At 39.6% G+C, this 23,697-nt stretch overlaps 3 protein-coding genes across 8 annotated transcripts; all 3 read left to right on the forward strand.

Moving 5' to 3' along the window:
* The first annotated feature begins 8,992 nt into the window (after window positions 1–8,992).
* On the forward strand, window positions 8,993–10,803 carry atp5if1a (ATP synthase inhibitory factor subunit 1a). The gene is made up of 3 exons (XM_085261521.1): window positions 8,993–9,172; window positions 10,316–10,428; window positions 10,514–10,803. Exons 1-3 carry the CDS (start codon window positions 9,101–9,103, stop codon window positions 10,653–10,655), a joined length of 327 nt encoding a protein of 108 aa, XP_085117647.1. The 5' UTR covers window positions 8,993–9,100; the 3' UTR covers window positions 10,656–10,803.
* A 124-nt stretch (window positions 10,804–10,927) lies between these two features.
* LOC146549097 (heterogeneous nuclear ribonucleoprotein R) lies at window positions 10,928–18,673 on the forward strand. Of its 6 annotated transcripts, XR_014890340.1 has the most exons (16): window positions 10,928–11,389; window positions 12,034–12,194; window positions 12,288–12,406; window positions 12,523–12,630; window positions 12,749–12,862; window positions 13,040–13,216; window positions 13,385–13,520; window positions 13,649–13,854; window positions 13,946–14,095; window positions 14,187–14,308; window positions 14,393–14,931; window positions 16,835–16,895; window positions 17,234–17,301; window positions 17,853–17,913; window positions 18,200–18,306; window positions 18,451–18,673. XR_014890340.1 is itself a non-coding variant. In XM_085261520.1 (11 exons), exons 2-11 carry the CDS (start codon window positions 12,038–12,040, stop codon window positions 14,997–14,999), a joined length of 1,896 nt encoding a protein of 631 aa, XP_085117646.1. In that variant the 5' UTR covers window positions 10,930–11,389; window positions 12,034–12,037; the 3' UTR covers window positions 15,000–15,879. The 6 variants fall into 6 exon arrangements, 1 of the variants encoding a protein (XP_085117646.1); XR_014890339.1 differs by having other exon boundaries at window positions 16,835–17,301; XR_014890338.1 differs by having other exon boundaries at window positions 17,234–17,913.
* A 665-nt stretch (window positions 18,674–19,338) lies between these two features.
* Window positions 19,339–23,666, forward strand: dnajc8 (DnaJ (Hsp40) homolog, subfamily C, member 8). Its single transcript, XM_085263416.1, has 9 exons — window positions 19,339–19,467; window positions 19,993–20,094; window positions 20,640–20,696; window positions 20,809–20,875; window positions 21,156–21,250; window positions 21,364–21,435; window positions 22,792–22,883; window positions 23,023–23,098; window positions 23,201–23,666. The coding sequence occupies exons 1-9, from the start codon at window positions 19,396–19,398 to the stop codon at window positions 23,318–23,320; spliced, it is 753 nt and encodes a 250-aa protein (XP_085119542.1). The 5' UTR covers window positions 19,339–19,395; the 3' UTR covers window positions 23,321–23,666.
* The last annotated feature ends 31 nt before the right edge of the window (window positions 23,667–23,697 follow it).

Raw genomic sequence — 23,697 nt, forward strand, 5'->3', positions numbered from 1 at the left:
GGAGCTCAGCCATTATTATTATTATGCTTATGTTTGTTTTTGTTTTTGTTCTTTTTCTGCTGCCATAAAATAGGTCTGTTTACATAGACTTAATAGACAGCTATACTAGCAAGCATCCTCATGCAATGAGCCGCACCACAATTATATGTTTTTAGTTAAATCTGCAAAAAAAGATAACACAGGTATAACATTTTGGCATCAACAAGGTGATACCCAAAGAGCTATTAGCTGAAGACTCAGCATATCTGGGGGAGTGGGGGCGGGGATCTTCTTTGGTTCAAGCCAAAACACAGTTGAACATCTTTACAAAATTACCATCATGATAACCCTGCAATGCCACCTGTAAAGTGTCTAATTCACTTCATTCTTCATTTTTCAGTATAACAATGATTCCAACACCGCCAGTGCAGTAAAAGCATGCATGGATAGAAAAGCACACAATGTAAAACTATCACTGAAAGATTTGCCTCGCCAGAGCCCAAATCTCAGTGAGGCATCATTTTGACAGAGAACAAAATAAAAGGCAGCCAATATCCAAAAAAGAGCTTTGAATATCCTTCAAGAAGCCTGGAGAACAATCGTGAAGATTACTTAAATAAATTATAATAGAGCTTGCTTAAGAGAGTTCAGTCTGCATTGAAGAATAAAATTGGCTACACCAACTATTAGCAGCTATTTCAAGCTTGTTAGAATAGTACAAATTCTGTTGTTGCCTTTATAGGCAATATTATATAACCCCAATTCCAGTGACGTTGGGACGTTGTGTAAAACGTAAATCAAAACAGAATACAATGATTTGCAAATCCTTTTCAACCTATATTCAAGTGAAGACACTACAAAGACAAGATATCTACTGTTCAAACGGATAAACTTTGTTGTTTTGTAAATCTTCACTCATTTTGAATTTGATGCCTGTAACACATTCCAAAAAAGCTGGGACAGGGGCATGTTTACCACTGTGTTATAACTTTTAACAACACTCAATAAGTGTTTGAGAACTGATGACACTAATTGTTGAAGCTGTGGAGGTGGAATTCTTTCCCATTCCTGCTTGATGTACAACTGCAGTTGCTCAACAGTCCGGAGTCTCCATTGTCATATTTGGCACTTCATAATGCAACACATATTTTCAATGTGAGACAGGTCTGGACTGGAGGCAGGCTACTCTAGTACCCGCACTCTTTTACTACGAAGCCAGGCTGTTGTAGCACATGCAGAATGTGGTTTTGCATTGTCCTGCTGATATAAACAGGGACGTCCCTAAAAAAGACATCGCTGTACGTACCTTTCAGCATTAATGGTGCCTTCACAGATGTGCAAGCTACCCATGCCATGGGCACTAACACACCCCGTACCATCACAGATGCTGCCTTTTGAACTTGCGCTGATAACAATCTGGATGGTCCTTTTCCTTTTTGGCCCACAGGACACGACATCCATGATTTCCAAAAACAATTTGAAATGTGGACTTTTCAGACCACAGCACACTTTTCCACCTTACATCAGTCCATCTCACATGAGCTTGGGCCCAGAGAAGCTGGTGGCGTTTCTGGGTATTGCTGATATATGGCTTTTGCTTTGTTTGGTAGAGTTTTAACTTGCACTATAGATGTAGAGCCAAACTATGTTAACTGAAAATGGTTTTTCGAAGAATTCCTGAGCCGCCGGGGTAATATCCTTTCCAGAATGATGTTGGTTTTTAATTCCATTAGAAAATTCTAAATAAATAGTTTTGCACACTCTGGGCAGGGTAAGATTACACCAATAACAAGTGGATAATCAATACCCTGCATAACAAACACCGATGGCAACACCAAAACTAAAGAAAGGCTTTAATACCTGCGCCTATTATTGATGCCACTATTGGCATAACTGTCATTTGCATGACCTTAAAAGGTGACATTTTATCTGAGATAAAACAGTAATTACATAAACCACTTCACAGTTGGACTCATTGAACAGTTGGATTAAATCCCTGGAGCCAGTCAGTGTCTTTCAATTAGTGCTTCCTCAACCTGTCAACATATTGTAGAGCAAGACAGTCAAATTGCACCTGCTCATTCACCCTGAGAAGAACATTAGCTTCACGTCTGTGTAACGTTATGTAATGTAATGTAATTTCTGCAGGTGTGGAAACACCTGCATCCTCCACAGTAAATTGTTAGATGTATTGTGGTATTCCAAATTATAATTTGAGATCTGGTAAAATTAAGCAAGTGCCAAAGGAGTACTTGAACAAAAGATGATAAGTAGTGATGTGGTGAGTAAACATATCATTACAGACCTGCGGAGAAGACGAACAATGGACCTGAAACTTGGGAAAGTTTTCCCCTGGAACGAATTAAAACTGTAAGTCTTGTGAACGTTGTGTGGACTCAGATGCTAGATTTTCCTCCTTGTTTCTCCCTTTTGTATGTGCTCATGGTTTTGTATATGTAATTGTATGTGTATGTGCATTTTATATGTAAACTTGTTTACTTTAAATAAAGTTAGTTTTAAAAAAAGACAAAAAAAAGTAAAATTAAGCAAACTCTGCCTAGTAATAAAATCATGTCATATGAGCAGAAACTGTTATTATAATAGACACCGTGTTGGATCTGTTTTCTACATTTCTGCAGAAAATACTGAATGTTCAGTTTTGTTGGACGTTTGTATATTGAGTTCCTTTGTTAATCTGTATCTTTAATTTAGAATATGGGCTTTATATTTCCATAATTCATTGTCTAAATATGTATTATGTATCTCAGTATTTACAATATAAACTGATAGATAGAAGAAATCAGATTTCAGCAATGATTCTGTTAGTTTAAACACACTGTGTCATGCTGTTTGTTACAAAATCTGTGCCAGCTTTAAGTCATTAGTGGGGAACAAAAACTCTGCTCAGAAGATTAGCTACATCCATTGTTTTCAGCTGTGGCACAGCATGTCCTTCAGCTCAAATGACACTCGTGTTATCCAGAGCGTAACTGATCCAAAAGCTTGACTGTGAGACGCTTAAACTGTTGGGTTTTTCTGCTTCTGATAGCAGAATTTCTCTTGAATATGAATGTATATTTGAAGCAATTCCATACCACTCAGGAAATCAGCAAAGAGAGCCAGCATGAGGAGAAGTGCTGTAGAGGTTGATATTATTATGGTCTCCCACTGACCTCAAATAAGCACTTCAACCTGCCCATACAAACACATGCACACATCTGCATCTCTCTCTCTCACACACATACTTTCTCTCTTTCTTGCACTTTCCACTCTGATTAGGGTTGATAAAGGATCACTGTGCATTAAAATATGCCTACCTCCCATGTGGTTCCTTTACTGCTTAATGGCAAAAGTCCAGGTGTGGTGGATTACAGCTGGCTCGTGCGTCATAGCTAAAGGCCACCATTCTCTTGAGAGTGGCTTCATGGTGGGCTACTTTCAGATGGTGCGCCAACCCCAGGGCCAACTAATGAGGCTAATGAATGTCTTTGGGACTGGTGGAAAGAGAGCTTAAATATTACAGTGAATATTGACCAGGCTACTCAGCTAGACTGTGGAAAGGCACTGGTACTCCTTCGTGAAGAGAAGATATATATTTTAGTCATGCTAATTGCACCTACAGGTACTGACTGATATTAAAAGGAATCTTGGTGATGTTGGTGTGTCACAACAGGATATCCCCATTTCTTTTCTTGTGAAAATGTTTACAAATAAGATATATACAAGGAATATTTAAATTTAAGGAAGATTATGATGTGACTATTGAATGGATTGCCATAAGTAACTAGTTTTGATCAAGGCTGTTATCAAAAGAATAATTTTAATTGTACATTACTGTGTTCAGTACTGTATGAATTGACGTCCTGCAGTAGTCTGAGCAGCAGGTGAACTACAGGAGGATTTTGGGTCACCTGATTAAGCTCTAAATATGCGCTTAATTACAAAGGAAACATTTAAAGCTGGTCTAAGGGATGAAAGCTGAAGGCTCTGCTTGTTTTTTTTCCTTTTAAGAACCACAAGTAAGCCAGCAGTCCTAGATGAAGTGCTCTATTGGGGTGATATGGTCTTTAAGATAAGATGGAGTTTGATCATTTAAGAAAAATGTTTAAATTCAACACTGAAGTTAAAAGGGGTCAATGAGGAAAAGCTAATATTGGAGAAGTATGGGATGCCTTTCTAGTCCCTATCAGCACTCTCACTGCATTCTGGATCAAATAAATTACAGTAGTCCAGCCTAGAAATAATGAATGCTTCAACAAGTTTTTCAACCCCTAAGTAATGCCTTGAAGAGCTTTTTAATGTTGCAGTGTTGTATGTTTTAGAGAGATCTAATGCTGTTTCTGCCTTTTATTCAAGACTGAATGTGTAAATAGAGACTACAAACCTCTCAATTGTTTGTTAATGGTGCGACAGCGGTTAGAAAGAGTTTGTGCTGCTAATTCAATGCTAATTCTGGTAGTTAGTGTCTGCAACTCTGCTTTGCCAAAAGACCTTGAATGTACATCACACAAAGAACCTCGACCCCTTTATCAGTCCTGGTGGTCACCATGGCAACAGTGTCTGCATCCAGGCAGTTCATGAAGGCTATTAGAAACAAGGGGTTTCTGCATCAGTAGCCCCTGTGCAATAGCTAAGCTCAATGCACTCGAAGGAAACTAATAAGTCTGAGTTCTTGTGCAGAATTTATCTGGGATTATTTTTACAGAATATCAAAGCTTACAGTTCCTCGGAATAGAGTTATGATTATGCAGCAATATAATAGTCATTTAGCAAAGCCTAACTGCATACACTAATATCGATACAGGCACACTACAGGTAATTCAGATAACCTCAAGAATACTTTAACAAAATCAAAGTTTCACATGATGTCAGATAATGAATCTACATTTTAAAGGGTTTTTTTTTTTAATTAAATCTGCGAAGGTCAGTGGGCATTTAAGGGAAATGTAGGGTACTCGTGGGTCTTGTAGTTCAGAAGCATGCCAAAGAAGCCCTATTATCTCAACAAAACTTTTCCCCAGAGGTGTGAATGAATTTCTAATTGAAGTGCTGTTTGGTGAAATTATTGATGCACTGCTAAACAGGACATATATGATATCCAAACATGAGATTTTGTAATAAGCCCTGCACCAGAAAGGCTGTTAAATGCAAAGGTGATGTGAATTCTCATGAAATGTTATGCAAAATTAAAAAACTGCAAACATGCTAAACGGATATCGTGGCAAAATTGAAATAAATGTCCATCGATGCAGAGGGTATGAAAAGAGACTGATCATGCAGAAACATTGTGCCACATCTTGTCTTCTGCATGACCTTACTTTGTCTTTGCTCAGGTTAGTGCTGTTGCCAGGATACAATTTCCTATGGCAACACTTGAGCCGAGGAGGTGAACAGCAGTGAAAGGATTCAGGTAACCGGCTGCTTTGCATCCTGTGGACCGGAAGCCCATACATAGACATATGTGCACATCCGCACACATAAGCAGCCCTCAAAGTTCAATTTGATTCAGCACAGCGGCTGACATTTTTCTCTTGCACATAAAATGAAATCAGACACAATTTGGGCAATTTTACGTTAATCTGTTATGCATATTAAAGTTATTTATGTCTAATATACTGAAAATTATGTGGTCATGGATGTGCTACATGTTATGTCTAACAGAATTAGTCACTTCTTTGTGTCTTGTGTGCAATAATGATCACTGCTGCACAGAAATATTCACTCAGTTTCTATCCTCACTTCAATAAAATGAAAGTAACACTTATCATGGTGGACTGCAAGAGTAGATGAGATTGTTTGCGTGACTGTCGTGTGTTCAGTATATATATGAGCCTTAATAATGGGAGGAGCTGCAGCACAGCTTAAAGTTTGAGAAACTCATTCCCCTGAGAGACTTTAAAGCATTGCCATATTTATATAGTCATGTTTTAATTAGTTGGTAGTGTGTGTGTGTGTGTGTGTGTGTGTGTGTGTGTGTGTGTGTGTGTGTGTGTGTGTGTGTGTGTGTGTGTGTGTGTGCGCATTGTTGTTTGAGTAAATAAATGTCATTGTGGTGTTGTGCCCTAAAATGTAAAGCATCAATAACTATTTAATTAACTAACTAGATATATGAACAGCAGCTTATTGTATATTCATTGCAACAGACAGCAGATCCTCTCCGTTTATATGAGTGCATACTGCCACCATTCGTTGGAAGGGCATTACTACCTCAGCCGTGCACATCCTGTTACTAATTCTGAAGCGTATTAATATTGAAAAGCATGTCACTTAATTGTCGGATCTAACCTGGTAAAGCAAAATGGTCCCCTTTGCCCCGTCCTCCATAGTTGCAGACCAAGGCTGTTTCACAGAATAAAGTGTCTCAACAGGTCTGCATGTTTTTCTCTTTTCTCAAGCACTTCCACATCCTCATGGTCATCACTGAACTTAACGGTTTCACAGGAAGCAACACGTCATTGCAAAAGCACCACGCCAACACTTGCTCATTGACCCTCAACTCTGCTGGATTCAGATGATGAAAGTGTCAGGGATGCTGAGCTTACACTACTCAGTGCTGCGATGAGCATTGTCGGGTGGGGTGAGGTGGTGAGCTTCATCAATGGGACTCCATTATGACTCATCTGTACTAAACACCTACAACCTATCCTTGCTGTGCAAAATGAATTTCCGGTGACAAACAGTCCTCAGCTTTTCAGGGGCAAAAACCGACTGCAGCCTCAGTTCAGTGTAACTACAATTACAAGCATAAACAGTTCATGTCATTGTATGGAAAATTCTAATTGTGTTGAGTAACTAGAAAACTTGCTTAGGCTGCATTATTCAGTTTCATAAGAACTGTCCCTCCTGCATATAAATGCACTCTCAAAATTGTCCAAAAGATGGTAACATAGAGTAAATGGACTGGTTCTTATGAAGCACTTTTCTGCTCAGCTTGAGCACTTAAAGCAGTTTATACAACATGTCTCATTCACCCATCATCTAATCGAAAGGAAAAAAACATATTTATCAACATGTAGAGCACTCCTTACGTTGTGGTACATCTTATCTCCTGTGGTACATCACACTCCCATGAATGCACCGGGAGCAGCCAGGGATTCAGTATCTTGCCCCAAGGATACTTCGACATGCAAACTGGAGCAGCCAAGGATCAAACCGCCAAACCTCTGATTTAGTAGATGACCTGCTCTGCCCGCTAAATTACAGCCACCCCTCAAAGCTGACCTCCTGTGAGGTCAGCTTTTACAAGAACTGGGAAATTTATCCACCAACAAAGTTCAAGGTGCAGTTTTCTGTGTAACTGGTAATGTATTTCTTTTCACAAGCTCTCCTATAACACATGAGAGTATGCCAAACATCAAATTAAGCCAGCCTGACTTCTGTTTGACCGTAATCTCAGACAGTCATCACCTCCTGTACCCAGCAGTCACTGTTCTGCCTTCTCATATCAAAGCTTATGATTAATTCTTAGAAAATAAACTTCAAAATAATTCACCATTATATATCTGTGAAGAGAAAAATCAGTAAATCTGACACTACCTGGCTTTGTGCAGCAGTAAATATGTCTAAATATTTGCCATCGAAAAAAGCTAACTCAGCGAGGAATTCATAAAATACAACAAAAACAAACCAACATGATCCCCTAATTTTTTTAAAGGTCTCTTTAAAACCTTTTGTTTTCAACATGTTCTTTCTAATCAAACGTTTGACATGATTTGTTCTATTCAGTATGCAAATTTAGTCTATGGGGTTTTTGTTTTATTTTCCAGAATAGCTGCCAGCATTTTGACTGTTATAAAAAAAGGACACTTATTAAAAATTGTTCATTTTTAGTATAATTGTGTCCTTCTGAATACAAATCAATTATGCATAGCTTTAGGCCTTGTTGAATTTCATTTTAAATCTCTTTTTTACCCTCTAATCTCAGCCCAAATTGTTTTAATCTTCCTGCCAAGTACAATGAAACAGTTTTCCTCTACCCTCAGTGCATTAACTGCATATCTCCAGTATATTTTTATTACAGCAATTAATCTTGGCTTGGGTTACATATACTTGCATTTTCTGCTAAGATGTGTACCCACTGCCTCCTAGTGTATCCGTTGGATAATAATCAGAACATTGAGTTCATTCTTCTCTGATCATTCTCTTGTAGGCAAATTCATGTGCAGACTGTCTTTGTCTTGCTGCATGACCCACTTTCTCTTGAAACTGTGGCCTGGAATATTTCCTTTAGAATTTGCTGGTATAATTTGGACGTCACTGGTTTGTCAGTAATAGCAAAGCAGGTCCAAGTTATGTATATATACACCACCACGTTTCACAGTTGGAGTACCTGACAAGATGCTCACTAAAACCCCACTGTGATCCCATTAGTTCCTTGTCAAATCCCTAGCAGATCCCGTTCCTCAATAAATAAATTGTAATTTATCATGTTTTTCTCTCTCATCTTTTAATTAGGTTCTGCTTATCTCTGCGTATCTGCTTGTTTTTGCAGTTATGTTGTGCTGAGGCATCCAGCACACACCCTCTCTTCTTGGCCAGAAAAAAAAACTTGAACTGAAATAAAAGACTTTGTTCTGTTTTCAAAATCATCTTTGGCTGATGTAGATAAATATCAAGGAAATGAGAAAGGACACCATCACAAAATTTAATATATAGATATACAGAAAATACTAGCTTAATTTGGATTTTACCATACCATGATAATTAATCCCATTAATATCTGTGAAACAAAGTTGACTTGGATTGTTGAGTGTTATGTGCTTTGTATTTGAGAAACTGGACTGATCCACTTGAAATTACATTTAATGTGTATGCACGCGATTTGTTTCTTAGATCTTATGCAGATGACTTCTGGACTGAAAAGCTAAAAAAAAATCACCTGAAAGTGCTGAAACAAGCTGAAATACGAAATTTAAGATGGAGCCATATGGACGGAACTGCTGCACTTCTCCCCCTCGCCGGGTGGTGGCAGCAGCAAGCGCGCATGTGCCACAAACTGTATTCTCCACGCCCATACAAGGCGTTTACTTCAAATTTCCGCATTTTGTGCTAAAAGGACAACTAGTCGCACTAAACTTTTCTCTGTTTTGGTGCAGTTGTTTTAGCTGTTATTTGAGTGGCAATGGCGAGACTTCTTCTGGGGGCAAACCTGAGGAGATGCGTCGCCTCTCAGATCAGAATGGCATCTGATCAGGTAAACTTTGGTGGGTTTGGTGACAGTTTTGGACGTTAGCAGCTAGCTCGCTAACGTCTGCCATATCAGTAAAAGGCTCGCGAGGAAGCCAGGTGGTCAAAAATGCGACTTAATTGGTGGAAAAAGCAAACAGTGATGTTTGTAAATAGAGACGACAGAAGATCCCTCATGGCTGCAATGAAAAACACGCAAAATGATGTATGTGCAGTTTTATTTACCCCTAAACACTTTACTGACTCACTTTTTTGCGACATGTCAGTTGGTTTATGGCTATATAGACTAAGTATGTGACATTAATTGTAACGCTGTTCTTATGAACAGGATAAAATAAATATTTTATCCCCTTTTTAGTTGTGTAAATACCTGAAATCACCAGCATTTATGTGCAAAACTGCTGAAATGTGGCAAGCCCCTTATCTTGGAAGGAAAAATTAATTAAATTAAGCTTTATTCATTGTTTCAAACATATATTGTTGCTGAAAGGAGTCCGTGAAAGAAGTGAAAAATCTAACCTTACTGTGTCATTTCAGTTGAAGGTTGGCACACCTTATTCAGACTCCAATGAAAATGGTCAAAGGTCAAAAAGATCACTGTAGTCTATTCCACATTCTGTACACTCAGTATGAGCTGCTGCCTGGCACATTTCTACTACAACATCCAGCTGCCTCCTTTAGAGGTTGTCACAGCAGATCGATTGTCTCCAGCTCATATCACCCCATCCCTAAGCATCTTCTTCTTTATTATATTCATGAGCCTCCTCTGACATCTTCCTCTTTTCCCTCTGCCTGCCAGCTCCATCTTCAACAGCCTTTATCCAATATATCCACTATCCTTCCTTTACACATGTACAAACCATCTCAGCTTTGCTTCCCTAACTTTATCTCCAAGTGCTCGAAATGTACTCATTTCTAAACTTGTCCAATCTGGTCATCCCAGTGAAGATCTTTACATCTTCAGCTGAGCCTTCTGTCATTTTGTCAGTGCCACCATCTCCAATGTGTCAAGATTTTAACTTGTGATGGATGAGTGTATACTTGTGGGTCAGATGGAAAATAAATGCACTTGTCTTGATTTACAGAAATGTTGGTCCTAATATAATAGCACTTGCACTTTGATGTCTATCGTTTTGTTTTTTTCTTCTAGCTTGGTGAGTTGGGCAAGGGAGCTGGGAAAGGTGGTGGTGGAGGAGGCTCTGTGAGAGAGGCCGGAGGTGCATTTGGAAAGAGAGAAGTAGCGGAAGAGGAGCGATACTTCAGGTAAATATTCCCTGGGATTTTTATTTTTTCCCCACAACACTTTCACCCATTAACTTTTTTTTTTGTTTGTTTTTTCCGCTTGTAGGCAGAAGGAGAAGGAGCAGATGGAAGCACTAAGGAAGCATCATACGGAAGAGATTGAGCACCACAAAAAGGAGATTGAGCGTCTACAGAAGGAAATCGATCGCCACAAGGGCAAAATCAGGAAGCTTAAACATGACGACTGAACCTTGTTATTTCTCTTTAGGAGCCCAGACGTATCAAAAGGTTAATGGTTATTAGGCATTGATTTTTGTCCAGCTTATGTAAAGCTGAGGTCATGTTAACACTATAACTTCAAAAACAATAAAATAAAATGATTAATTTTCACATGTATCCAGAATTAATTGCCTCTCCTTTATTGCCTAACTTTTTTTTTTTTTTTTTACTTTGAGCTTTGATTTGTTTTTTAGAAAAAGGAGGCTGATCCTGTATGTAGAAATGTGGCTCCCATTGGATTAAAGCGGTGCCAGTTATAGTTCATTCTCCGTGGTTGGATAGCTGATGGAGGGCTCGTTTTTGATCCCAGCGCTACCCGCTTAGTTTGAGTTGCAAAGCCCTTTTGAGCTTGGCCCCGGTTATCGCCTGGTTTGGTTGGCGTTAAGCTCAGCTCACTTCATTGCTTATAAGCGGTAAGCATACGTCTTAAACTTACTATAAGCTTCAGGTTGTCCGATACGAGCACGCCCGGCCTGGCCTGTCAAAACGAACATACTCGGCGAGTTTTCGTCCACATCTCGCGATGATTTCGAAGCAGTGGCGTTGTTCCGGCGAGCCGACGACGAGACCGTATCTGTCTGGAAATTTGTCTCGTGGGTTAGACTCAAACATATTCCGCGCATTTAGACACTATTTGTATGTCCGATAGGCTAGTCGTTTCACGTTTTAACACCCGTCGGAGTTAGTTTCCTGATTCGCTCTGGTGAGTTTCGCTAACTGTGTGTTTGCCCGTGTACGGGGCGCGCGTGTACTTGATTTGCGAAAGGTGTCTTTCTGCACGGCGAGGCCTTCGTATGTAAGCTCGTTAGCCAGCTAGAAAGCTAACCATCATCATTGTTTTGTTTTTTTCCGCAAGGGCAAGATAACGTATTCGGGGATCCCTCTTGACTAAAAATGCTGTAAAATCTATCCAGCGTTGTCTACTTGTAGAAGAGGGTGTTGGGTCAAAAACATATGGACGTAAATACATAAAAAGAAAAGCATTCATTTCGCTGGCTTGCAAGCTGCATGTGAAGGGGGGCGGGACTGAGGCTGTACGTGTTTTCTTGAAGTGACCAGGTTGTTGTTGTGCAGTACATTATAACGTGTCGACGCCAATTATAGTTATTAAATTACATTTATAAGAACTACAGTTCCAGTGAGTCCTATTTTTTATTTTTTTGTAATTAAATAGAAAACATAAAGCTTGTAAATCAACTTGATTAACTGCACTTGAGTTGATGACATACATAAAGATTGAAATGTAGTTTAGGATCGTGGATCTTTCTTTTTATTGGTCTGATTTTAAGTAAAATAAACTCTTAAAAAGAACCATTTAAAATGTATTTCTTTGCTTTGCTGCTGAAGGAGAATGGCTGCTGCTGAGGTAAACGGTAGTTCTGCCCCGGCAAAGGAGGAGGAAGAGCCTATGGATGTGACCACAACACACACAGAGAACTACCAGACCCTCCTTGATGCTGGGCTGCCCCAGAAAGTAGCTGAAAGTCTAGATAATATCTTCCAGACAGGTGAGTGGCTGTTTGTTTATTTCCACTAAAAGAATAATGTATAGCTGCTTTTCTGTAGCTGAGCCTGATGCTGAACGTCCATTGTACCCGTAGGCCTAGTGGCATACGTTGACCTGGATGAAAGGGCTATCGATGCACTGCGGGAATTCAATGAGGAGGGAGCGCTTACTGTGCTGCAGCAGTTCAAAGAGAGCGACCTGTCCCATGTACAGGTATCCACATAGGAGAAAATGAATAGACCCATGTCTATTTGCCCTTGACAGGAGTTTTAACTTGACACAAATTGTTGCAAATTGATTATCTCATTTGATTTTGTTTTTCATTGCAGAATAAAAGTGCTTTCCTTTGTGGAGTTATGAAGACCTACAGGCAGAGAGAAAAACAAGGAAGTAAGGTACAAGAGTCCACCAAGGGCCCAGATGAGGCAAAAATAAAGGTAAACAAAGTCATTTGGCTAAGCTCTTTTGTGTAGCGGGTCAGATTGAATGTCATATAAACACGCCTCTGCAGCCGCAGTTCAGTTAATGTTTGTTTTGTGTGTGTGTGTGTTTCAGGCCCTGTTGGAGCGCACAGGATACACCCTGGATGTCACTACAGGCCAGAGAAAATATGGGGGTCCTCCACCTGAGGATGTGTTCAAAGGCACTCATCCAGGCAGTGGAACTGAGGTAGAGAAGTGATTGACAGATTAAAAAATTGTCTGTCATGATTTCCAAGGCTGGGTTTTATTATTTGAGTAAGATTGAGAAAATATAAGCTAAATGTCATTCATAAAGACTAAAAGCGTAATGTTTTGCAAATCATTACGCTCTCTCACATTTCTTTCCCCTCTGTCCTCTCCTCAGGTTTTTGTTGGAAAAATCCCCAGGGATTTGTATGAAGATGAGCTGGTGCCGCTCTTTGAGTCTGCTGGTCCCATCTGGGACCTCAGGTTAATGATGGACCCTTTATCTGGTCAGAACAGAGGTTATGCCTTCATCACATACTGCAATAAGGATGATGCACAGAAGGCTGTGAAGCTTGTAAGTAATGTCGCGGGAAATATCAGTCCATATTTTAACAGCTTGAGGAGAAATAGACTTAAAGGTTTACTTATTAGAAAGTGTAATAACTTGTGCTTCACAGTATTTTCAGCTCATTTCACTCATTTGTTAACTTGTCTGGGGTTTTTTTGTTGTTGTTTTTTACAGTGTGATAACCATGAAATCCGCCCTGGCAAGTACTTGGGAGTTTGTATATCTGTTGCAAACAATCGCCTGTTTGTCGGATCGATTCCAAAGAACAAAACAAGAGAAAGTATATTGGAAGACTTTGGCAAAGTGACAGGTTTGTTTCTAACATGCAGGTTTTTGTTTCTTAGAGACTCATTTAAACAAATTATCAGTGCTTAAAAATGATTGATAAACACACACAACAATGGTTGTGAAAGTCAGATGTTATTGTTTACCTCACAGAGGGTCTCCAAGAGGTGATATTGTATCATCAGCCGGATGACAAGAAAAAGAACCGTGGTTTCTGTTTCCTCGAGTATGAGGACCACAAGTCCGCGGCACAGGCTCGCCGTCGCCTGATGAGCGGCAAGGTCAAAGTGTGGGGGAACCCGGTCACTGTGGAGTGGGCTGACCCTGTAGCTGAACCAGACCCAGAGGTCATGGCTAAGGTTAGTGATTTTAGTGTCCCATTGTTTAATACACATCAGGCATGCTCTGCATTCCAGTGCGACAAACATACTGTTTCCTCTGTTGTTACAGGTAAAGGTGCTCTTTGTGAGGAAGCTGGCAACAGCAGTGACTGAGGAGCTTCTTGAAAAGACCTTTTCCCAGTTTGGAAAGCTGGAACGAGTGAAGAAATTGAAAGACTACGCTTTTGTCCATTTTGAAGAGAGGGATGCTGCCGTAAAGGTGAGTTTCTCGTGCTTTGGCCAAACCTTTTTGCTTGTGTGACGATTCCGTGAGTTTCTTTTATGAGAAACTGATTGTTTTGTTTGATTAGGCAATGGAGGAGATGAATGGGAAGGAACTGGGAGGAGAAGAAATTGAGATTGTCTTGGCAAAGCCCCCAGACAAGAAGAGGAAAGAGCGCCAAGCAGCTCGGCAGACTACCAGAAATGCGGGGTGAGTCAGAGACATCTGACTGGTCAGCTGACGTCTTCTCATTTAAGGAATCAACTGCTTGAAGTGATATCTTCTTCTTTCCAGGTATGATGACTACTACTACTATCCACCTCCACGCATGCCTCCGCCGGGCCGAGGCAGGGGCCGTGGTGGCCGAGGGGGCTATGCCTATCCACCTGATTACTATGGCTATGATGACTACTACGATGACTACTATGGCTACGACTATCATGACTACCGTGGTGGCTATGAAGACCCTTACTACGGCTACGAAGACGTGTACACCATGAGGGGCCGTGGTACTCGTCCCAGCAGGGGAGGTCCACCTCCTCCCAGGGCTCGTGGAGCTCCACCGACACGAGGCCGGGGTGGCTACGCCCAAAGAGGGCCACCCCTCGGTGGTCCGAGGGGTGGCCGAGGAGGGCGAGGTGCCCCTTTCCAGCCTCAGAGGGGCCGCGGTCCTCGCGGGGCCAGGGGCAATCGCGGCGGCAACGTCGGCGGAAAGAGGAAGGCAGACGTGTTTAACCAGCCTGACTCCAAGCGCCGCCAGACCAACAACCAACAGAACTGGGGGTCCCAGCCCATCGCCCAGCAGCCCCTGCAGCAAGGGGCCGACTATTCTGGTAACTATGGTTACAGTAATGACACCATGGAGTTTTCACAGGATTCTTATGGGCAGCAGTGGAAGTAGATGCACCAAAAGGTATTTGGCAACAAAAAAAAAAGAAAAGAGAAAAAAAAAAGAAAAACAACAATAAAAAAACAAAAAAACAAACAGGAGATTGGCCACAATGTTTTTGATTGACTTTTTATTCTTCATCCTTCGTGGAAAAAAAAAATCTGTATATATCTCAGAAAAAATAAAAATAAATGGACAGACCCCAGAATTGGCTCAAGATGATTGGCTGGAAAGCCTTTTGGCTGAAGAAATGAACGTAACCGTTGTGGTGAATCATTTCCTACGGTTACATTGGGACACGTGTCTTTAAAAAAAGAAAAACACTCAAAAAACGCTTTTATTGTTACTTTTTGTTCCTGGTTCTTTTTAAAGCCAACAATGAACATTTACACACACAAAAAGAAAAAAAGTGGACATTTCCTTCTCAAAAAGTCTGAGACAACATTAAATAATGAATATTGCCTTGCAGGAAGTTTCTGTCCATGCCCCTTTCCTCCCTTCTCCTTCTTGTACTCCCTTTATTTGTGGTTTCTCATAGTTGCTTTAGGGACTTGCTTGTAAATAAATGCATATGGTAGAGCTTTCTTACGTCATTTTTTTTTTCTTTTTGTTTTTGCAACGGTGGAGAAAAGAATCCACAGGAAGGAAGAAAAATCAAAGTTTTGTAATGTTTAAAGTGTATGCCTAGCGTTTCTAGATATAGACAAATTGTGTTTTTTTGTTTTTTAAACTGATACCATAACTTCCTATGTTTTCTTTAAACTTGCCCAGTAGAATTTGGTTTGGCTTACCTTAAGAGCCATAGCAGTTTGTTCTCTGATGTTCTTTGTATTTATAACTTTTACGTTTGTTCCGTTTCAATAAAACTCAGCTGAGCATCAGTCAATTGTCAGATACTCAAATTCCGTGTTGTCATTCAGTATTTGATTTGATTTTTAATCTCAATTCTCTCATTTGGATGAATATCTTCTTTTCCAAGTCAAATTCTTTCTCTCTCAAAGGTTAATCACAAACGACTGAAATTGCGCAGTCAGACAACGGGACGAGAATTCGAAAGGTGTCTGGATGATACAAAAGCAGGATTTATTTTTTGTATTCCTTATTCTTCAGACTGCAGTAATATCCTGCACACTGAATTCATGTTGTGAATGTTGCAGCAACAATTAAAGGGACCGCACTGTAAATTGGACTCCTTGCAATTACCCAAGATTGTTCCTGTCTGTCAAACGGTGAACAACCAGCCTACCGTCACTTAATGCTGTCGTTTATGACGAGAAGATGGAAAGCAATTTACTCTTGTGAAAATAATGCAAATGCTTATTGAGCTTTTTATTGACCGGTATAACATTTAATAATTGGAGAGCAGTGGGTAGCTAACACAGGATTTTCACAGGTGTAAATTTCCAGCACCTCCCAGCTCCAGTGTTTTGTTTTTTCCCCTCTTTTTTTAGGGCTGACATCTTATGAAACTTAAGCTCTGTATCCACAAACTTTCAAGACAAGGACAGTTTTGGATAATAGTAGAAAAAAAATTATTCACACGTCTGTGGTCCTGATACTGACCTCCTTACAACATTTAGAGCAACACATTTGACTTGGAATGGATTTTCTGCAGCTAATTTCCAAAATCTGCACATCATCTCATCGTCTTTTTCTCTCCTTTTGAAGACCCCAAGGATCTGACCATCCAAATTTCCTAAAACGCACCTCCAGCTATAGCAAGCGATCACCTGTCAGGATCTGTTTAGAAAACTTTTTGTTTTGTTTCTTTTAGCCATTGCGTTTTGGTACCATGGTGTCATTGTATTTTGTTTCATGTGTCTGTCCTCTTATTCCAACCTGCCTAGGTGGAGAAGCATTGAGAGCGGCACCGCTAGAATGAGGAACTCACCTGAACGGTACTCAAGGGTGAGCTAGCCTTGCACAGAGTACTGTCTCCTCTTCTCTAGCTAATTGTAATCACTGGAGAAACACTAGCCCTAATTATACACTATGCTTTTATCATCTCTTTGCTAATATACTCTGCTGTGAATCAACGTTTTTTTCCTTGGGTTTTTTTTTTTTGGGGGGGGGGGTGATTTTTTTTTTTTCTCTCTCTCCTCTTTTCCAGGCTATCAAGAAGAATCAAAAATTGATTGAAGAATCATTGAAAATAATAATTCAAACCGGCAGATTTCTGGGGTTTAGAGAACATGGGAATAATGGGTACTTCATTCACAATTATAATGTCAATTTTTCATCTAAAGGTCAATGGGAGTCGTGCACAAATTTAGACTGATTAAACAGCCAGAAGGGCAGCCAGCCAAGGAATTTGGTAAGCATTTGTAAACCTAAAAATATGCAAAACACCTGCTGCCTGTCTCAGCTTACTGCACCAAAATCGTCTGTTGTCTCCACGCGTTCTTTAATTTGGGCGGTGGGTGCGGAATGGACACTTTTCCCCTTCTGTGCCACTAGAGGTAGCAGCTCTGCACCAGCACTACCAGTGGTGCATTGTTTCCTTTGCCGATGCTGCACTTATTGGCTATTTTCAGAGCTGAATAGGTGTTAATTAGGGGGTCCATATTTACTAGAGAAGTTACTTTTCATATTTATTCAATCCGATTTTGAGCTGCTAACTTAAACATCTGTGAGACTGGCCTGTGTTTAAACAAAGGCTGCACCTCTAAACTGATGTCTTTACCCTTTACCGCCACAAGATGGCAGTAGAAGGGCTACATTATTTGTGTTTCACAGGTAAGCCGGGGATGTAGAGCTAGTTACTGACACACACACATTTTGATTAAAGTGCCTGCAAATGCTGGAGTTTCCATAACAGCCTCTCATGTCAGAACTGTGTCTTTATATGTTGCCTCTTGTCACCAGGCAGTAAAGGAGCTGCCCCCATCCATGTGAATGGGTTCACAGAAATGGAAAGGACTGATTGGTAAGATTGTTCATTATCAAGTAATACTCAGAAAGACTAAATATGATTTTATTTTTAGGTTAGTTCATGTTTTAAAACAATGTTGGATGTCCTAGTTCTAAACTTCCCAGAGCAAGTAAGTCTTATAAGGTTTTCAGAATAAAAATATATAAAGTTATGGATTTTGTGGATTTTATAAATGAGCATCATATGACTCTCTACAGTCATGTGCAGGGTTTGATGGTTAATGTTTAAAAATCGATCAACCAGGATTTCTTTTAGCAAGCTTTTTGTGTATGTTTTCTAGGGACTGCTATCCCTGATGATAAACCACATACCACAAGATGAGGAAGGTGCAGAGGTCCAGAACCCAGGGGGGCACATCAGCAACGTTAGGCTCAACAGAAGTCAGAGGTCAGAAAGTTTTGCAATGTAGTAATCGTATAAATGATCCCCTTCTCAGCTGGAGCAATGTTATGCATCAGAGATGTGAAGATTTTATAGCGCTTGATTTTTAAATAAATAAAAACATGTCCTTTTTTTTTTGTCTTTGGACAGAAATCGAAGAAAAAGATGGACACGTGACCCACAGCTCCATCAGAGGCCTTTGGCTCCGCCTAGTAGGCTGCCACTGCTCATTCATCCAGCTCAAAGATTTACTGCTGGAAGAGGGAACGATCTATGTATCGGACTGTTTGATACATGTTATTGCACAAATAAATTTGCAGCTTTGTGTGTGCATATTTTTTTTCTTTTGTATAAACACAATATTATACCACTACAGCATTTCTGAGATCTCATTAGAAATCACTGAGTGCAGTAAACTATAGCTGACTGTCTCATAGCACATTTCCAGTCAAACCAGTGGAAATGGGCAATAGGAGAGTGGGCATATGTGGCTCACTGTAGACCTCAGCCAATCAAGCTGACTGTACTCAACTCACTGCCTCACATCACTCAATACAAATAAATACAGGAAGCACAAAGTTGACCTAAGCAAAGGACATTTCATGCCTTAAACGTTTAAATAAATATTGCATAAGTCACACAGGATGTCTGCACCATGGCACTTATAAGTATATATTCTTAGACGTTCAGTCAAGTGTGATACATTGAATACGCAGATGTGAACGACAGTGGGGGCTGGTTTGGGAAAAAAGGCTGAAGACGTGTTACAACAGAGTCCTGCACCAGCTTAAAGATTTTAGCAAAGCGTCGTGAAGGAGTGACCGCTGTTTGTAATCCTTCGTCGCTAAATGTTAAATGTTGGTTAAAAAAACGTCGAAGCGGAAGTAAAGTCTTCTAGTTCCTGTCATGTCAAAACATGCCAATGCAATGTTTTTAATTTGAAAAACTTTAAACCTTTCTAACCCAGCACATTCATTCACTTTCATATTTTTTCAATATTTAAAATTGTTATAAAACGTGTGCTTACGTTACGTAGGTTTATTTTTAATCTGTAGTCACGTGATGTCACGACGTCACATGTAAACCCGAGCGAAGATGGCGACCGCCGAGGGAGAGTCTTCTGTGCATAATGTGTCGGATGAATTATTTCAAAATTTTTACACTGAGGTAAAGCAGATTTAAAATTAGATTATTCACTTTAAAGTATCGGTTGCTGTCTTTGCACCGACTGAAGCCGGTTATTGAGCGATTACCGCGTTTATCACCTACGAGGCCTGCTGACATCAGCTAACGAGAAGCTAACGTTAAACGAGATGTTTGTGAGCAGCTTCAGTCTTCTGTTAGTACGAAAAAAAACACTGTTATTTGGGCTTATTTTATTCATTATTATCAGCAGCTAGTACTACAAGCCATGTTACCTAAACTATGGCTTGCTTAATAGGAGTTACTGCGTTGGCGGGCCTTTTATGAAGCTGCTGCTGGGTCAGTGTACATGTTGACCTGTATTTATTTAATGAGGATAGCTTCCTGAAAAAATTAAGAGCATCCTTCTCGTTCTTCGTATTTCATTCTTCGGAGCTGGCTGACATAATTCAGAAGAAAATAAAAATGTATTCCGGAAGCCTTGTTTGCCAGGACCTTTGCATTGTGAAGTTTTTCACTGTTTTGTTTTGCTGCTATTCATTTTTAAAGGTGAAGCAGATCGAGAAGCGAGACTCTGTGTTAACCTCCAAGCAGCAGATTGACAGACTGCTCAGACCTGGCGCATCATACTTCAATCTCAACCCTTTTGAGGTAACCTAGTGCACTAATGGTGTCGTTTTTGTTTTGTTTTTAATTATTATTATCATTGTTAAATATGCTACCTATCAATGTATGTATGTAGCATTTTTAATAATTCATTCACACTTCACTTCTAATTAACAAAGGAACTGCAATAATGTATATAGCTTTTAGGAACTTATGTAATTGATATTTATACTTGATGCTTCCTTATTATTTTCATATCTGTATCTTATTAGACCTAAATCAAAGAAGAGGAAACAATTTTAAAATGTACCCTTTTAAATGTTGTGCTGATCTTAGGAATCAAATCATGTTTTTTTTAAGTGACAGTCTTCCTTCATTCTGTGCAATAATTTTGATTCCTCATACTACTCACTCAGCCAATCTGAAAGGATCTGTGATTGACCAAAGTTACCTGTCAGGGACAAACTTTTCCAAAGCCTAATAACAGAACCCAAGAGTTATTATATTTTTCAAAGCTCTAACTGCTTATGAGGTATCAATGCTATGAGATCCAACGCTATTAACAATTGTCGATTTCAAATCTCTTTCAGGTTCTGCAAATTGATCCAGAGGCAACAGATGATGAACTGAAGAAAAGGTTTCGGGCGGTAAGGAAGTGTTATGGAGGAGAGGCTTTTCAGTGACCTCATTTTTACAGACATGGCGTGTTCTTTGCAATGCTGTTTTTGTTTTTAATTTTAAATCTCTTTTACTTGGCAGTTGTCCATTTTGGTCCATCCAGACAAAAATCAGGGCGATCCAGACAGAGCGCAGAAAGCGTTCGAAGGTAACAATTCTCACGTACATCACTTATTGGCTTGTATTTTTGTACAGCTCCAAGTTAATTAAAATGGGTTTTATTGGCTATTTGGACACTCAATAAACTCTGGAGGAAAAAAAACAAAACCTAAAAACCAGTTTCTGTCTCATTGTTGTTTTTGTACAAATTAAAATAAAAAGTATGAAAACAACAATTTGACTTTGTTAGAGCCTCTGTGATACAGTTATCTGCTAATCTTACATTAAAACCACTCTGTAATCGAGCCTTAATGTTATACTATGTCCAGCTGTGGACAAGGCATACAAACTCTTACTGGATCCAGAGCAGAAGAAGAGAGCCTTAGATGTGATTCATGCAGGAAAGGAATATGTGGAGCATATGGTGAGTATTTTCCACCATGAAAACAAAATATCTAATGCGCCCCCCCCCCTTTCCATGTTACTCAGTTTCATTATCTGGACTTTTTTAATGCGATGTTTCTTTATATTTTAAAGGTAAAAGAGAAAAGGAAACAGTTGAAGAAAGAAGGGAAACCACTGGATGTAGAGGAAGATGATCCCGAAATGGTAAGTTCTACTGAGGTACTGAGACTTTTATTATAATTTTATTGTAATTTCAGAACCACAATGTTTTAAAGGGAAGGCATGTGAAGAATAGTTCTGTCTTTATCACAAATTACTGGACTAGCAAGATGTAAAAAAGAGGGATCGTGCTAGCACTGCAAACCAATAGCAGAATTTTGCTCCAGGAAAGACATTGAAGTAAGTTGTCCCGAATTCAATAAATGTTGAGCAATGAAACAAACCAACAGAGGCCCAGAAGAGTGCAATCAAACAATGAGTTTATTAAAACACACACACTCCTTCCTCAGGAGTATGTAGCATCACATCATCACACACAGCATCACACATAGATTGTGAAGACATATCTGTTGTGTAAAACCTTCTTTAATAGACTGAGCATCAACTCTGAATGAGCACAAACATGCAATGTGTATAAAATAATTATAGCTGCACCTGTAATAAAAAGGTTAATATGGTGGCAATAGCTTTAATAAACATCTTTAATGCAATATCAATGCTGTAGGATATATTATTAATGCAATGTTAATAATGCAGGTTATATTGTAGCAGTAAAATAATTTCTGTACCTCCACAAAGTGTAACTTAATAGGGGGGAGAGGCTTTTAAAAAAACAATATTTTGGGGCAAACTCTGTAAACCTTTATTTTTTAAATCTGATTTGACTGATGCGTGTAGTTTTTATGTGGCAGACACCATTGAAATTAAAGTACTTTGAATAAATGCCCAGCAGTGTTACCAAAAGGCAGTGAAGGTGAATGAGTTTAGATAGATGATCACAGGTATTTAAAGTAACAGAATGGTGAAGAGCAGAGTAGAGGGGGTGATTTGTGACAGAAGGATGAAAAGGAAGGCTTTCAAGATGGTAGCGAGATCTCCTATGATGTATGAAAAAGCACTGACAAAAAGACGTCCAGAGGACCAGAATAGACAGGATTAGAAACAAGTAGATCAGAGGGACGGCTCGGGTTGAGCAGTTTGGAGACAAAATTAGAGAGGCAAGGCTCAGTTGGTTTGGACATGTGCAGAGGAGGGGTAGTAAATATACTGGATTGAAGATAGAGTTGCCAGACAAGAGGGATGAGCACAGAAAAGATTTGTGGAAGTAGTGAAGGCTTTATGTGACAGAGGATAATAGGAATAGAGGTAAATGATCCACTGTGGTGATTGCTAAAGGGAACAGCTGAATTCACAGTTAGTTCAGAATTGCCAGTTAACCTAACCTAACATGCAAACGTGTCAGCCCTGGTTTAGTACTTGGGACCTTCTCGCTATGAGGAAACAGAGCTAACTACTGTACTTCATATCATATATGTGTTTTTTATTTTTCTTTCTCTCCAGTTCAAGCAAGCAGTGTACAAACAGACCATGAAGCTGTTTGCAGAGCTGGAAATCAAGAGAAAGGAGAGGGAAGCAAAGGAAATGCATGAAAGGTAATTGGTGGGATTTTTAAGAACTTGGTTGCTGCTCTGTATGACTAAAACATTCACCCGTCTTTACCACTTGGTAGTTTGTTTTAGAAACAGAGAATGTTTTCATTCATAACATCCTGGATTTCTCTCAATTTACCAGGAAAAGGGCGAGAGAAGAAGAAATCGAGGCAGCAGAGAACGCTAAGCGACAGCGAGAGTGGCAGAAAAACTTTGAGGTGCGTTCTTGTATGCCAGTTGTTACGCATCTGTAAATAGAAACACGATGACTGTGCTATTTGGATTTCTTAATTGAAAAATAATATTTTTATTTTCTTCAGGAAACAAGAGATGGACGTGTGGACAGCTGGAGGAACTTCCAGGCCAAAGGAAAAAGCAAAGAGAAGAAGAACAGGTCCTTCCTAAAGCCCCCTAAAGTCAAAATGGAACAGAGGGAATGATGTAAAACTGGACTTCACTCAATTAAAATCCACTGTTTAAATGAAAGAAACACTTCTGTGTATCCTCTCCTTGTTGTCTGCGGTCATCTGTGTAATCATCATCACAGCCATCAGCATTGTGTCGTAGGACAACATCCCGACCCCGACAGCTGTAGTTTTGTACTTGGCTTTTCTAATGTACATATTTATGATGTGGAGCTGGAGATCATACCTGCCCCGGTTAATAAAGAAATGATGCATCTTCCATTCGTGTGACAGAGGGTGGAAACATGGTTTGCTGTCATTTGCTTTCTTGTTCTCCTTGTTTTGTTTTGTTTTTTAATAAATCTTTGTCTTAACAAGCCTACTTCACTGTGGTCTCCAAAACTGTTAAAACT

This window comes from Mchenga conophoros, linkage group LG22, assembly GCF_057382185.1.
Source record: "Mchenga conophoros isolate Kocher_MC1m ecotype Shallow Benthic linkage group LG22, M_conophoros_male_GT1.1, whole genome shotgun sequence".
In the NCBI taxonomy this organism is placed as follows: domain Eukaryota; kingdom Metazoa; phylum Chordata; class Actinopteri; order Cichliformes; family Cichlidae; genus Mchenga; species Mchenga conophoros.

Coding starts and splice junctions, on each gene's coding strand:
- atp5if1a (XM_085261521.1), top strand. CDS start 9,101: ATGGCGAGACTTCTTCTGGGGGCAAACCTGAGGAGATGCGTCGCCTCT. Junction 9,173..10,315: donor TCAGAATGGCATCTGATCAG/GTAAACTTTGGT, acceptor TTTTTCTTCTAG/CTTGGTGAGTTGGGCAAGGG. Junction 10,429..10,513: donor GAAGAGGAGCGATACTTCAG/GTAAATATTCCC, acceptor TTCCGCTTGTAG/GCAGAAGGAGAAGGAGCAGA.
- dnajc8 (XM_085263416.1), top strand. CDS start 19,396: ATGGCGACCGCCGAGGGAGAGTCTTCTGTGCATAATGTGTCGGATGAA. Junction 19,468..19,992: donor TTCAAAATTTTTACACTGAG/GTAAAGCAGATT, acceptor TCATTTTTAAAG/GTGAAGCAGATCGAGAAGCG. Junction 21,251..21,363: donor AGGAATATGTGGAGCATATG/GTGAGTATTTTC, acceptor TATATTTTAAAG/GTAAAAGAGAAAAGGAAACA.
- LOC146549097 (XM_085261520.1), top strand. CDS start 12,038: ATGGCTGCTGCTGAGGTAAACGGTAGTTCTGCCCCGGCAAAGGAGGAG. Junction 12,631..12,748: donor CAGATGAGGCAAAAATAAAG/GTAAACAAAGTC, acceptor TGTGTGTTTCAG/GCCCTGTTGGAGCGCACAGG. Junction 12,863..13,039: donor ATCCAGGCAGTGGAACTGAG/GTAGAGAAGTGA, acceptor TCCTCTCCTCAG/GTTTTTGTTGGAAAAATCCC.